This window comes from Nestor notabilis, unplaced genomic scaffold (genome assembly GCF_000696875.1).
Source record: "Nestor notabilis isolate BGI_N333 unplaced genomic scaffold, ASM69687v1 scaffold3859, whole genome shotgun sequence".
In the NCBI taxonomy this organism is placed as follows: domain Eukaryota; kingdom Metazoa; phylum Chordata; class Aves; order Psittaciformes; family Psittacidae; genus Nestor; species Nestor notabilis.
Genome location: NW_009943958.1, coordinates 2,930 through 18,131, shown reverse-complemented (window position 1 = coordinate 18,131; position 15,202 = coordinate 2,930). Strand labels below are relative to the sequence as shown.

Genomic DNA, 15,202 nt, shown 5'->3' with positions numbered 1-15,202 from the left:
CACTGCTCCGCAGGGAGCCCCGGGTTTCTCCGACCAGCTCCCGTGGCACCAGCCCGGCCCACGCCCCGCGGACGGCGCAGCGACTGCTGCCACCGGGCTCTTCTTCCAACAGCAAAACCCCTCCGTCACCCGGCACCGTCTCTCTGCCTCCGGATTCAATTTCTGCTTCAAAAGAGCTCTTCACCTCCCTGCCCTGCCCAAGAACAAAACCAAACCAACCACCATTCCCCCGCGCCCACGACCCGTGCCCCGGCTCAAACAGTGCAGGTAACTATACTGCTGGTGCTTAAATCGTCCCTTGACATCAGACGTGGTAACGGTCTACTTCGATAGTCTCGCGCCTCAGCAGGCTCCTTTTTTTAGGCAGCATGCACGGATTAACTAGAACTCGAGACATCTGACGGTTACCTGAAATCAGAGTCAAAACCAGGGGAACTGATGGTGCACCTGTAATGTCTCGTGCACGGACAGCATGCGGACTTCCAGTCACCAACGTCAATTTACTCGCCTCGCTGCATGTGCTGGGTTAAAAAGATGTGAAGTCTGAAAAAGTCCTGGACATTACCAGGAGGGATACGGATGACAGCAGGACACGAAGCTACCGCTTCACATCTCCAGAAAACCTTGGTAAACCCACAGCCTCAGTACTGAATGTTGTCACATTCCCTCTTATGAAGGTCACAGTTTTGCACTGGAAAGATGCAAGGCTACCTTCTTGTATAAGGTGAAACTAAATAGGCTGCAGTTTCTAATGTCCTTAACACTGGAGGGTAGAAGAGGCAGATACTGGACTGCAGAAAGTGGCAAGACTATGTATGTCTCCTAAATAGCATTTCCTGTTGCCACTGTTAGGGACAGAACACCGGTATAGACTTCCGACAATAGCTCCAGCCCCACAGGTCACTTTGTATGTTCTTAAGGACATGCGGTACAGGTAAGAATGGAATGGAAAAGTGATAATGCTTTAATTACTTCGACAGCCTCTGTCTTGTAGACCCTTCTGCTGAATCAGTTTCTTCGTATCATAGTTAAGCCTCTTTCTCCACTGAAACAGTAAATGTCAATCCCTGAAATGATTAGGAATGCCATAATGAGATTGCAGAAGAAAATATCTATAAATTTTTGAGTCTCTAAACACGGCGTAGCCCAGAAATAAAGATCAAAATTTTATTTCCATGTTGGTAATAAAAATAATTCCATGACTTCTGTAAACCATTGCATAAATGCTATAGCATAAAAAAGTTTTAACGAGTGTTACCAGTTTTAAACAGTTCATTACAAGTAAATAAGTATTCATTATAAACAGTATGTTTTGTATTAAGAACAATTTCATTCACAAAATCATTTCTGCCTTTACACTCAAAACATTAATGGCTTCCATAAATTAACACGAGTAAAAATTTTGTATTTCTTTAGGGTCTGATGATGACCATGGTTACATACACACACTGTGACAATAATATTACTACCTATATTTAACACTAGGATGCTCTGATAACGCTACAGAACAAAACGAGTAAGCTAATAATCTGCGATTCAAAGAAGACTAATAATAAGCCTCTGACATGCAACTTGGGATCTATCTGTAATTAGTATACTTCTGTTTACACTGCAGCTCCTAACTGTAAAGCCCCTGAGAAATCACAATTTTAATCTACTATTCCCCAGGCTAAAATAATTGTGACAACATAATGGCATTCACATTAAAATTTATATTCTTACAAAAATTTACACCGAACTTTGTCAAACACCAAAATGAATCTCGAAAATCTATTTAGTTGCTTTTATGCATTTTGTGAATTCAGCAAGTGACTCTGCTGCAGTGTCACTGAAAGTTAGTTTTAATTTAATTAATAATTTTAACGTATCTGTTTCTAGATAGTGTATACAGCATGAGGACAAATACTTACAAGGGCTGGGTTTCACTTTCGACTTCTTCCAAGTAGTTGTCAACTAGTCAACTGCATGTATTTTGTTATCCTTCATTTTACGTCATGTATTTCTTTGTATTCGCAATTATCTTGCTTTAATAAGATACAGAAATTTCGTTCTCAATTCCTTACAAAAGTAATTTTGTGAAGAACAACTGTATTATTTCCGTATGACTGGAGTGTATGATGACGCACGGTTCAAATGATTACTTAAGGATTCGTCTATAGCTATAGCAGGCTGCCCAGTTTGAGGATTTCACACATACCTATGTTTTTTTCGTATGTGTTTTTTCCTTCTCCACAAAACGGTTTGTAGTAATTATTAAATTTGTCTGCAATTCAGAACCAGAGAAACTTGCAGGGATCACCTGTAAAATTTTCAGTACTGTTATTATTATAGAACACATAATTATTTCCAAGATTCATCGCTGTAAAATTCAAAACATACAAATATAAAAAGCAACAGACTAACCATATAAGCTCATTGCCTCTAAAAATGCAGCACATTTAAACTATGAGTGTGAATGTGATGATTCACACTGCCAGTGCTGTTCATATTCCTGTTTTGCTAGTGTCACAGGATGAGGAAAATTGCCTGTTACTACCAAGAAAAACAGGAACCAAAAATAGCCCTACAACACAGGCAAACGCACTAAAATACACAAGAAGAACTATAAACTTGGACAAGACAGCACACTTCTGTATCATGGGTAACAAATGTCATTTAGGTGCATATGGGCAGCACAGTGTGGCCTAAGCTGGTTTCTTCTAAAACACCAAAGCAAAAATTTTCAGTAAGACATTTCTAAACATTTTTGTGAGCACAATGGTTGCAGAATGCTGTTCCACACTAGATAAATACAGTAAACCAGTGTTGAAAATAACTGCTTTTGAAAAATATGTAACATAATTTCAAACTATAATTGCATGTTATTCTTTGATTTGATCAGTCTTAAAACAACCCAAATAAAAAAAACCCTCCAAACAACAAAGCCTTACATAACCAGGTTTGCTTTACTCCAAAATGCTGTTAAGGTTCAAAAATCAGTCTTTGTTCATAGACTGCACAGATGCGAAAAAAATCCCCAAAACGAAAACCATGAATGTCTACAGCCAAACTTGGTGTTGCAAGTTTCTTTTTTTTTAAAGTCCAAAGCTGGCTCTACCTTTAAAAGTCACTTTAGGACAGAAAAGTGTGTTTAAAAATGCAAATACTGTCCCAATTTTATACTTTTCTCAGTCAAACATTTTAGAGAAACTGTAAAAGTCAACAAAAACCCCATTACTAAATCCAACTTTGGCCTTTAAAGTGATCTTCAGACAAAATTTTGAAACAGGAGCAAGCAGAAACGTATTTCATATTTTATCCTACTTGTCCCTTCCCAAAAGGTCTCCAATGTTCCTGCAGATTGACATCTTCTAGGAAAGCAGTGACAAGTCTCTGCATTTAGATCCCACAGAAAACATGCAATGATTTTTTGCTAACTCAGGCCTTTGTACAAAGAATGCTAAAACCCAAGGATACAGTGATTTCAGTACTACTGGCTTGGGCCCTTTATTTAATGCTGACACAGTTCTAAAAGCTCTGTTTCGTCAATAACAGTTTTATTATACATCTTGTTTCTTATTTTATCATGACTGAACTTTAAATACATTAACTCATTGCTGCATGTGTGAACTCACTTTTTGTACTGAATACAGTAATCTGGAGATACAAATCACATAACACAGTAGCAGGTCATTTCAATCTAAGTTTACCAGTGTCACACCTGAATTTAATAGGGAAAAAAAAAAAGAGACTAATGCAGGCAATTATTCCAGGTAAGAAAAGTAAAAATATACATGCACTAACCAATTCTCTTCTCTTCCTGAACTGCATGTTCCCAACTACCAGGATGAAGCAATGATACTACCACCCTTTAAAAGAATCACTGTGTCGAAGTGTCACTGCCTGACTACATACTTGAGTAATTTTGTAGTTCCTTTCAAACATGCTTTATTTCGTTTCTGAAAAAAAGTGTATTTTAAAATATTTATAAAAGCAAGAGATTTAGTCTAGTTATTGTCAAATTGTTTAATGTAAAATTAAGCAATAGAAATCATTTGCAAAATTCTTCTTTTATGTCTTCTGCTATTTCATAGGATATTGGGTATAGGCACTTGGTAATATTATGTATGTCATATTTGCGCCTGATGTGTACCACACAAGTTAGGAGATATACAAAAACTTTAGGACTACAAACATCCAAATTGAGGGAAATATGCAAATGCACAGTTGTTCACTAAAACTGGTCTGGTTTTGTCTCTGCTGGTACATTTATAAATACTACAGTATGCAGTTAACTTATAAATTGTAAAAAAACTAGATAAATTCTCATTTCTTTTTAATCATATTGTGATTTAACAGTAAAACCACATGAAATACTTGTTTTCACAGTACACATTTAACACATCATGTTATTGCATATTATAAAATAAACATAAGACCTAGAAAGCAGCTTGAAGCAATTTACAACATATCTTCTAACAAAACGCAGTAATTAAAAAGTGCTTTTATATTAATTAGAGGTTTTCAAATGTCCAAGTAAACATAGTGTTACACTGATTCCAAAATACTGGCTCTGCATTCCACACACAACAGACATGGCAAAGGGACCATTTGTACCGTTGTCCATGTAGTTACTGTATCTATGCATCCATCTTCTGTTTGTGAAAAAAAACCAGGTATAAACACATCATTCAGGCATTGCAGTAAGATTTATACAAAGTGATTACAGTGCAAATGGACCTAAGTAGCTTGTTCACTAGGAACATAAGTGGGAGTCAGAAAATGCTGGAATGGGATTGAGGTGGAATAAAAAAACCTCAAGACTATAGAACCTCATCAAATGACTGAAGCTGATGTGTAAAGGTGAGCAGGCCTTATTCTCTAGTTTAAAGCAACTAAGTTTCTTACATGAAAATAGAAATCAGTCTAGCACTACTAAATTGGTTAATTATGAGTGATATAATTCTTATACAAACTACAAAACCACAGAATTACTTAATTCATAAATGTGATAGGAGGACTATGCATGTATGTTACCACAGATTTTTTTTTTTCTGGCAGCAGGGACATTCCTCTTGTGCAGCTGCACAGTGATCACAAAGTACATAATGCTGACGTGGATTCAGGGTAATACTACAATCACCTTCCTGACACAGGATACACTTCTTTGATTGAAGCTGAAAAATCACCTGTAAAAAGATTATTGAACTCAGTGAAACCAATTCCAAAGTACACAGTTGCATTCTAACAGCTTTACACCTAGTTGTCCTGAGTAAACTTCTAATTCAACAACACAAACAACAATGTTCTTGTATGACAGCTGAACTGAGTGTCATAATATCAAAGCACGTGCAACCTTCCAAGTAGCAGTTGGAGGGGTATAAGTGCTTTTAGAAAGGAAAATAGCTAGGATTAAACCTCTTCACTGAAATTTTCCTGCATAATTGGGATAAGTGATGTAAATAGGCAGGAAAAAAAAATAATCAAACCCCCCCCAAAATCCCCCCCCCCCCCCCCCAAACCCAAAACCAAATAACCAAAAAAAAAGATTAATATACTCCCTCATTTTGCCATTTCAAACCACTGTTACATTTTTCTCATGCCATGCATTAGGACAAAATGGAAGCATCCCAAATCTGTGACACTTCAGTAAAGCTACAGGCTTCAATAAAGATACAGACTTCACGGAGGATGTTACAATTGCAATGAATGTCTCCATGTTATAAGTCGTATCGGCCCTATTAAGGAACAAGAAAAAGTTAAGGAACAAGAACCTAAAAGCTGTGTTACTTTTTGAAGAGCAAGACCAGAATGCTATGTGTGGCACTGCCTAAGACAGCAACTTTCTCCTGGAAGAGCTGGGTGAGAAGAGGCCACAACAGCAGAGAAAATCTGAGACGCTGGAATGGTTCTGATGACTTCCATTGAAGGACGTAACGAAGTCCTTGGTAAGTGATTCAATGACTCCCTTGCTCCTCTTTAAAATCTCCCGTAAAAGAAAATCAATAGCAGTCCCTAATCCAATCCAGAATCCTGCAAATGTACTTGGTAACAGGAGCCTGGTAACTAGCAAGCTTTGCCCTTCTCCACCTTCTTTATTGAAAAAGATTTAATTTATGTTTTAAATTCTTCTAAAGAGAGCCTAGCTTTTTTTTTCTATTTGTTTGCACTGGACAGGAGGTTCACTGAGACAGAGAAGACACTGCTGAACTCAAACAAGTACTGAAGCATGGCAGACTGTCCCAGGAGTGCAAGGAAACCTTCTTTTGGTCTGGACAATCCTGTCACAGTCAAAACAAAACAGTAAGAATTGGAGGCAGATGTGGTGTTGCTGCCCCTTGAGTCTGCAGGAAAGAAAGCAATGTGAAACCAAGTTGTGCCCAGCAAGGTTGGAAGTATGGTGCCTGAAACAGTACATGGTCATTATTATCTTCACTGATGTGCTCAGAGGGATGGCACCTGATATTCCCAGCTTTGAGAGCCCTGAGAAATGCCCTCACTCTGGCAGTAAAAGAGCATCTTAAATTTTGGCAGAAATTGAGCCTGGATTTGAGAGAAGGTGAAATACAGCAATATGCTGCTAAGGTGATTAAGGGACTGAAGCATCTGACATACGAGGAGAGGCTGGAAGAGTTGAGATTACTTAGCTTTTTCAAAGAGATGGCATCTTACTGGTCTGTATAAATACCTGATGGGAGAGAGTAAAACAGAGAGGGACAGACTTTTCAGTAGTACCCAATAAAAGAAGAGCGAATGGGTACAAGCTAAAATTCCACACAGACATAAGAAAAAACGTTTCTTACTGTGAGGATGGTCAAACACTGGAAAAGATTGCCCTCAGAGGTGGTGGGCTCCCCATCCTTAGAGATACTCAGAACACTACCAGGCAAGGCACTGAGCAACCTCCCCAGGTAGACCTTGCTTTTAGCGAGGTGTTGGACTGGGTGATCTCCAGACATCCCTTCTAATGTCAGTAATTCTCCACTCCAAGTCTGTACTGGCTGCTCTGACACAAACTCCTAGCAGGGAACCTCACCACTTACCTTCTAAAGAAGTGAAAGGCATGCAACTAATTTCATTTGCTTAGGGCAACTATTTTCATTTATTTAGGTAGTGCCCAAAATGCTGGGGGTAAAAGCTGGCTTTAAACATTTTGTTAGTTTGGTTTTTCTTTAATCAGCCAAGAATTCTTGTGAATCACTTGTAATTTGTTCTGACAGCTGAACAAATTCTCAGAAGAAGAATCCATAAGGTTGAGAGATCTACTGCATCCTCTATTCCAGAAAAGAACAGCTTATTAACACTTAGAGCAATACTGCTCTTCGAAATGAAACCTGGCATAAAAATTTCATTAAAGGTTATTGAGCTGCCAGTTTCAGTCAATCAAAAACAGTTATGCAGATGAAAAAACTCACCTCATCTATTGTTTCTAAATCTAAGTGCAGCTGATTTTGTAAGGAACGAAGCTTTGGCAATGATATCTTATCTATATCTCCATGCTTTTTCATATAAGGTAGCGTAGTAGACAGACAAGCAGCTAACTGCGCCTTTAGCTTCTTTATTTTGTTTTCCACTTCCTCCTTCTTCTGAAGAGCGAGCTGTTTGTCCGCATCTGCGATGTCAGCACGTTCTTTTGCTTCTTGAGCCTCCTTCTGCCACGCATCGCATGCCTGGGAGAAAGAGATTTCCAGAGTATATTTTTTTAAAAATTAACAAAAGAAGAAAAATTCAAAAAGCAAAAAGACATAACAATGCATTTACTGTCTATTTCACACTTCTTTGTACTTATCCTACCTTCTAATTAACAACTCTTCTTGTGTTGTAATTTGTAATGTGATTTTTAGATATGTCACTGTTACTTGGCTGTAAACAGCCAGAAGGCTTTTTGGAACTCTACAAAATGAAATATATTTTAAATGTTAAATTTGTTATTTGATGTCAAGAGACATAAAAAACCTATCAAAAATTAGTACAGCTACTTAGCTACTCCTCGTCATAGAGAAAACAACATGAGGGGAAGGAAAGGACTACAGAAAATGCATGACTGGCAGTTATCAAACAACCTCAGTTTGACTGCTGAGGTGGCTACGTACTGTCCAGGCACACTATCCAACCACAGCTGCTGACAAGCCGCTACTTATTTGCATGCTTACCATGTAAAAGAGGTATGGGAGGGAATATATATCTTTTGTTACTGAAACACCAAGATATGTTGCTGTTCAGCACTGTTCTGATTATGTGTAAGTGTCCCTGTCTAGAGAGGCAGATTAACCTTGGGAAAATAAACTGCCCTTTAAAAAGCTGTTTCCTTTATGTTGCTAGCATTTCAAGGATGGAAAAACATTCCTTTGACAGACTGTAATAAAACTGTGTCCAAGGATAAGAAGATATGTAAAAAGGAGAAAGAGTAGTAACAGCCTGCTTGTTAAAATATATAGGTATATAATTTAATGTTACCACAAATTAGCATACCTGTTTTACCTGTTGCCAAGATTCTTCCCATTGTTTTAGTTTTCTCTTGGCATCATCAAGTTCCTGTCTAACTTGAGTTAGTTCATTCCCAGTGGCATTTGAACTTATTGATGGGGCAGTGCCACTGCTTAGTACTGGGGATGGACTAGGAGAGAAATTCCCAGTTACAAAGTCCCAAGTGCTCCCTGTAACACCATTTAAACCTGTAAAACAAAGGCAGAAAAAACAATTATTCTGCATGCACTGCTGCAAAATTTTCACATGCTGAACAAAACAGATGTGCCACATATGCAAAATTTATACTTTCACCTGCAAGGCTCATAACATTATTTCGCTACCTTCAGAAACGTGACAGTCAGGAAAATGTTTTCGGTATTTACAGCAATTCAAGAGACTTACCACTTTTTTATTTTTTTCTTTTTCTTGCCGCTTTTAATAAAAGTACAGTCCACAGAAGGAGAAGGAATAGTGAGAATTCATTTATATACAAAATGGGCTGTTCCTAGCAGCTCATACCTAATTTTAGTTCTTCCTCTTTCTGTTTTGTGTTTTCCTTTAGCAAAATGCTGCAACTAAAATGCATTCTTGTTGCCTGTATGCAAACCCTTTATTTTACTCCTTTCAAACACCTCTGAATACGTCTCCTCTTTCAAGAATTTTTTCCCTTCACTAGGAACAGAAGTAAACTCCTTGAACTTTCTCCCACTGTCCTGGGTTCAGCTACAGCAGTCATTTTTCTCCTTCTCAGTAGCTGGTGCAGTGCTGTGTTTTTTGACTTTCAGTCTGGGAACAACGCTGATAACACCGATGGTTTTAGTTGTTGCTCAGTAATGTTTACTGTGACCAAGGACTTTCTCAGTCTCATGCTCTGCCAGGGAGGAGGGGAAGCCGGGAGGAAGCAGAGACAGGACACCTGACCCAAACTGGCCAAAGGGCTATTCCATACCACAGCACGTCATGCCCAGGATAGAAACTGGGGAGAGCTACTCGGAAGGCCCAGATCGCTGCCTGGGTCAGGCTGGGTATTGGTTGGCGGGTGGTGAGTGGTTGCGTCCTCCCCTCTTGTTATTTCCCTTATCATTATTATTGGTAGCAGCAGTGGTTTGTATTGTACCTTAGTTACTGGAGTGCAGTTATCTCAACCCGTGGGAGTTACATTCCTTCGATTCTCCTCCAAATCCCCCTGGGAGCAGGGGGAGGAAGAAGGCAGGGAGTGAGCGAGGGGCTGCGTGGTTCTGAGTTACCAGCTGGGCTTAAACCACAACACCCACATACCACATACAGCCCATTAGCAGTAGTGTTATCAATTACAACCACTGGGCTTTGCCGTCCAGATGAAGTCATAAGAAACATGCAAAGCTCTGAACTGAACATTTCTTACCTGCCATTAAGTTCCCTCCTAAAATACACAAAATACAGCTCTCAACTTACTCACCTAAAGAGTTGTGAGAAGAAGCTGAGGTGCCTAACATGCTATGTTCTGTCTTCAAAGGCAGCTGGTGGAAAGGAGCTGTAGTGGATGAAACAAAAGACTGAGACACCGATTGTGAGAGAGAACTGAGTGGAGAAGTTGAAAGGGATGATGACGAATGTAAAGACGAGGAACGAACAAGAGAACTTGCAATACTGACAGGTGCTGAACTTCCCACTAATCTTTGACCTGTGTATGCATGGGGAAGAAAAAAAAAAACAAACAAAAAGCCCATTTGTTCCAAAGCAGTACACAGCTTTTGGTAAGCACTTTTCTGAAAGTCCAGTCAAATGCACGTTAAATTACATAGTCAAACATCTCCCATTAAAAACTCCCAACCTTTATTTATCTCCTATTGCAAAAATATTTTTTTAAATGGAACACTTGAAATTGAACACTTTGAGGCACTAGTTTTTCCTAGTGCCTGAAAACAGACTTTGTAGCTTTTTACAGTAGTGGCCTCATCTGCAGCTACGAAGAAAAGTTTTTCAGATCCAGTTATTCAGCTTACGCATTTTTACAGCCAACAACTAACGCAAGTGGAGAAACAGACTGAAACTTAAAGTATTAAGAAAAATATGTATTTTAGTTAAGCAAGTGAGACTACATACCTTGAAAATCATACACAGCGTAATTATCAGACATACGCACAATTTCTTCCGTCTACATACTTTTGCTTTTATTCAATAGATTTAACTGTCAAATGTACTCAACTATCTATGAAAAATTAGTTTGAAACAAAGTAAAAATTAATAATAATTTAGTCAAACAAATGCATTGCTCATAATTTCCCAAAATAATGATGTAATGGTTTACATTCAGCCAGCAACTAAGTACCACACAGCTGCTCACTCGCCCACCCCAAACCCTCCCTGGGTGGAATGGGCAGGAGAGTAAAACCTGCGGGTTGAGATAAGAATAGTTTAGTAAATAAAATAAATATACTACAACTACTACTAATAAGGGAAATAACAAGGCGAGAGATACAAAACTAAAAGGCAAAACAAAGAAAACAAGAAACACAAGTGATACACAATACAACTGCTCAGCACCCGCTGACCAATACCCAGCCTGACCTGAGCAATGATTGGTCCCTTTTGGGTGACTCCCCCTGGTTCATATACTGGGCACGATGTGCTGTGCTACGGAATACCCCTTTGGCTAGTTTGGGTCCAGTGTCCTGTCTCTGCTCCCTCCTGGCTTCTTGTGCCCCTCCTCACTGCAGAGCATGTAAGACTGAAAAGTCCTTGCTCAGGTTACGCGCTACTGAACAACAACTAAAACATCGTTGTGTTATCAGCACTGTTCTCAGGCTAAACCCAAAACGCAGCACTGCACCAGATACTACAAAGAGAATTAACTCTGTCCCAGCTGAAACCAGGACAAATGATAATAATATAATAAACAGGTAATAAAAAAGGAAATTCAATTATGCAATTACTTACATATAAATTCACAGATGCAGTAAGTTTTCCTGGTCAGGAAACAGTTCAATATTTACTGTGAAGGTTTATTCATCAATATGTTTGACTAGCACCTAAAAATGACACTACCTTTTCTCTAAAAAAACCACAAACAACAAAACCCTAAAAATGCAGTCAAATGATTATGCTTAAAGCAAGGGTCATGATTCTAGTTTTCTGGCTTTGCTTAAAACAGGTGAATTCATATAATCAGGGGCATCATTCCTTTCAGAAGTATTTCAAAACAAAAAGATAGGGATGCTCATCGTAAGCTGCGCTGCCACAATATCTCAAAAAAAATAAACCTTGAAATACCCAGCAAATGATACCAAGGTCAGCCTCATGACCGAATATATGATGAAGATACAGGACACGCATATAACCACAGATGTATGTAATACACCAGACAATAAACGTACACTGCTTTTTGCAACAAGAGCAAGGAAGCAACAAAATAAAGGGAGTTTGTTAAAAAATCTGGCCAAGCAAGAATTCTTTTAAATATTAATTAAGAGCCAAAATGAAGCCCCCAAACAACATGAAATGGTAACAGAAGAACCATCTCTTTTCTGGTTCTTAAAATAATCTTCAAATCCAGCTGAACTTTGGCAAATACAATCTGCCTGCATGTCTTGAGTTCACAGGGCAAGGCTAGGGGGGGGAGGCGGTGCTGCAGGGATGGCCAGGAGAGGCACAGCCAGCTCCAGCTGGCTCTAGCAGACCTGCTGCAGGACACAGTGTGCCCTTCAGCCATACTGGTACCACCTCTGGGAGAGCATATTTGAGAAAGGGCAAAAAAATGTCACACAGGCAGAGGATGAAGGAACAAAAGGTATGAGAAACAGTCCTGTGAACACCAAGGTCAGGAAAAAACAAAGTGGAGGAGGTGCCCCAGGGGCCAGAGCAGAGATTTGCCTCTGCAGCCCATGGAAGGTTTGGAAGAGACCACAGTAGAGCAGGTATATCTCGCACCCCATGGAAGAGACTATGGTAAAAGCAGGAAGTTCTCTGCAGCCTGTGGACAGGACCAGGTTAGAGCAGGTGGATATTGCCTGAAAGAACCGCAGCCCATGCAGAGCCCATGCTGGCACAGGCTCTTCTGACAGGAACTGCAGTCCATGGGGAGGACCTGCACTGGAGCAGGGACAAGTGTGAAGAGGAAGAAGTAGCAGAGGGGAACTGTTATGAACTAACCACTGCCCCCCATTCCCCATCCTCCTGTGCTGCTTGGGACAGGAAGGAAGAGGTAGAAGATTTGGGAATAAACTTGAGCCTGGGGAAAAGGTTGCAGGGGGTTGGTTTAGTCTTTCTCTTTGTTTCTCACCATCCAACTACTTTAATTGGCAATAAATTAGTTTTCCCCAAATCAAATTTATTTTGCCCATGACAGCAACTGAGTGATCTTCCTGTCTTTATCTTGACCCATGAGCTTTTTCATCTTATTTTTGCCCTGTGTCCTACTGAGGGAGGCGGGGGGAGTGACAGAGCAGCTGGATGAGCGTCTGGCTACCCACCAAGGTCGACCTATTACACTACATGAACTATATTCTCCACATACAAGTGAAATTATTTCCTTCCTGTTCCATACTTCATGGTACTTCCAATGACACATAATCATTTCTGCAGCATAGAACAAGGCAGTAAATGAAATACCAGTCAAACAAACTATAGCAGCAGTAGAATTTTTGAACCCAACGTGACTAGCAGAGAAATAAATTTGAAATTGCACATATTATCAGTTTCTTTCCAGGTCTGTATGAATGGGCATATCATCAACAACCATGGAAAATATTTATAGATAACATATAAACTGTTCTGGTGAAGGAATGACCCGTTACCATCATCACCAGACAGAAAATTGTAAGTCAATCAACCGAAACAAATATAAAGCCCTAAAACCTCTGAAGATATTCCCACTAATGTTATCAACAAGAATCTGCATAAAACTAGATGACTACCTATTGAGACTGTAACATTTTGGGTCATTCTGTATGGATTCCCTGATAACCTGAAGTATACAGGTACCACAAATATAGTCTCTAGTAGAAAAGAACCACCTTGGGAGAAAACACAGTCAAGATAGGAGTGGCACCACAGCTTGCAGCACCGTTGAGATCTCAGAAACTAGTATTTGGCATAACTTCTTAATTCGTGTTATCCAGCACTGGTTTCTTCTAGCTCTTGCTATCAGTAATGAAGCCACTGCTACGATCTGCCTATATCTACTTGATGCCAAAACATCACCACCACCAAATATGAATTGTAAGCTGCCTCCTCAAATGGTCTGCTCAGATCTGAAGACAAACATGTCACCAGTCACTTTATGTGAGGCATCTTCTGCCAACTTTCAAATGAGCAAGGTGATGAAGTGAAAAGTGAAAGATACTTTAAATTAGTGTAATTTTACAAACTGAACCTCTTACTTGTTAATCCAAGGTCACTGCCTTCTTGATCTTCTAAGTCTCTATCTACAGATGCATCCTTCACATCATTAAAATGCAAATCAAAAGCAGAACCTGTTAAACAAAACATTTTATCAATACATTATCCTTGAATTACCCATAAAACTACCACAATGGGTGAAATGAGAAAAGTTTGACTATTTTTGTTAGTGCTTCCATCACGGAAGACTTTTGCATCTAGGTCATGATCTTAAGCATACTAGAGATACAGAGTGAAGGATATCTGTGTTTTCTAAAAGGGAAAACTCTCATATATAAGCTATTACAGCACTTCAGGCTGCTGAGGCGAATAGAGGATAAGGTGGAAAGGTGGCTATTTATCTGGATTTTCAAGAAATCTGTGTCACCCGTTGTGCTTACATGTACACCAACAGAAAAAGAGGAAAAATAAAATTTGGATACCTATGTAAAACTACTTTTTATCATTATTGAATAAAACCAGGTATGATGCCTGCAGAAAGAGGGTAAATGTCCCTTACAACAATTAGCCCTTGGGTAACTGAGTTACATACCAGGGCATACAGATGTAAGGAATGTCACAATATTAAAATAAGAATGTGCAATACGTTAAAATAAATTAAGTAAAAATCAAATATCAGTATTCCCTTTAGACTCAACAAGTAGACTGCCTTTCATAACGTCTTATGTCGGTCTAAAATTTCTCTGACCAATGACAAAGTTCTAAACAGTATACTTCTTCTTAGGTCCACGGCTTATAAAGTGGTAGAAGACGAGTGTTTTTCCCTTTCTTCCTCTTAACTTCTTTTCTGTGCAGAAAGGGGTGTAATTAAGGAATTTATCCCTCTGTTCCTATACTTCATCAAATGTTGAACAACTCCACAATCAGGAGGACACAAGAGAAATACTGATTTTACAGGCAGGAAAGTGAATATCCCAGTCACTGTGGTCAGTGATAGTGATCACCTTTATGAAGAATTCTTAGATTTTATGTTGAAAATCATTATTAAAAACTGGCACAAAGCCTAAATGCAAAGGAACCAACAGAAATTAAAGACACACTGGCTTGTGTAAAAGTTTCAATAAGATCCAAAGGGGATCTCTCAATCCCTTTGGATTTAGACTGATTCCTCTCTCATAGCCTAGTCCTAAACAATATGCACTGTAAACGGCAGAAAATCTCTGGCAGAAGTACTATATAGTTGTAAAAGTGCTAAAAGTCAGAAACTGAGAGGATCATTTGGATCATTATTATAAGCACAGTGCAGCGTTATCACGTATAGGCATTTTCTGATGTTGACTAGGCTATCTAACGGACTCCACAGGCTTGGAGCTCAGATGATACATAAAGGGAATTAGTGACCTAGAAGCAGGATCCTAGAGCACAGAACGGTGCT

At 39.1% G+C, this 15,202-nt stretch overlaps 1 protein-coding gene across 1 annotated transcript; it reads right to left on the bottom strand.

The window, feature by feature from the left end:
* Window positions 1–5,016: 5,016 nt before the first annotated feature.
* On the bottom strand, window positions 5,017–13,896 carry LOC104411702 (putative E3 ubiquitin-protein ligase UNKL; the record flags this gene model as incomplete). Its single annotated transcript, XM_010022191.1, has 5 exons — window positions 5,017–5,168; window positions 7,395–7,649; window positions 8,452–8,654; window positions 9,887–10,111; window positions 13,809–13,896. Coding segments are annotated over 5 exons (923 nt in total), but the record flags the coding sequence as incomplete, so codon positions are not given.
* Between the last annotated feature and the right edge of the window lie 1,306 nt (window positions 13,897–15,202).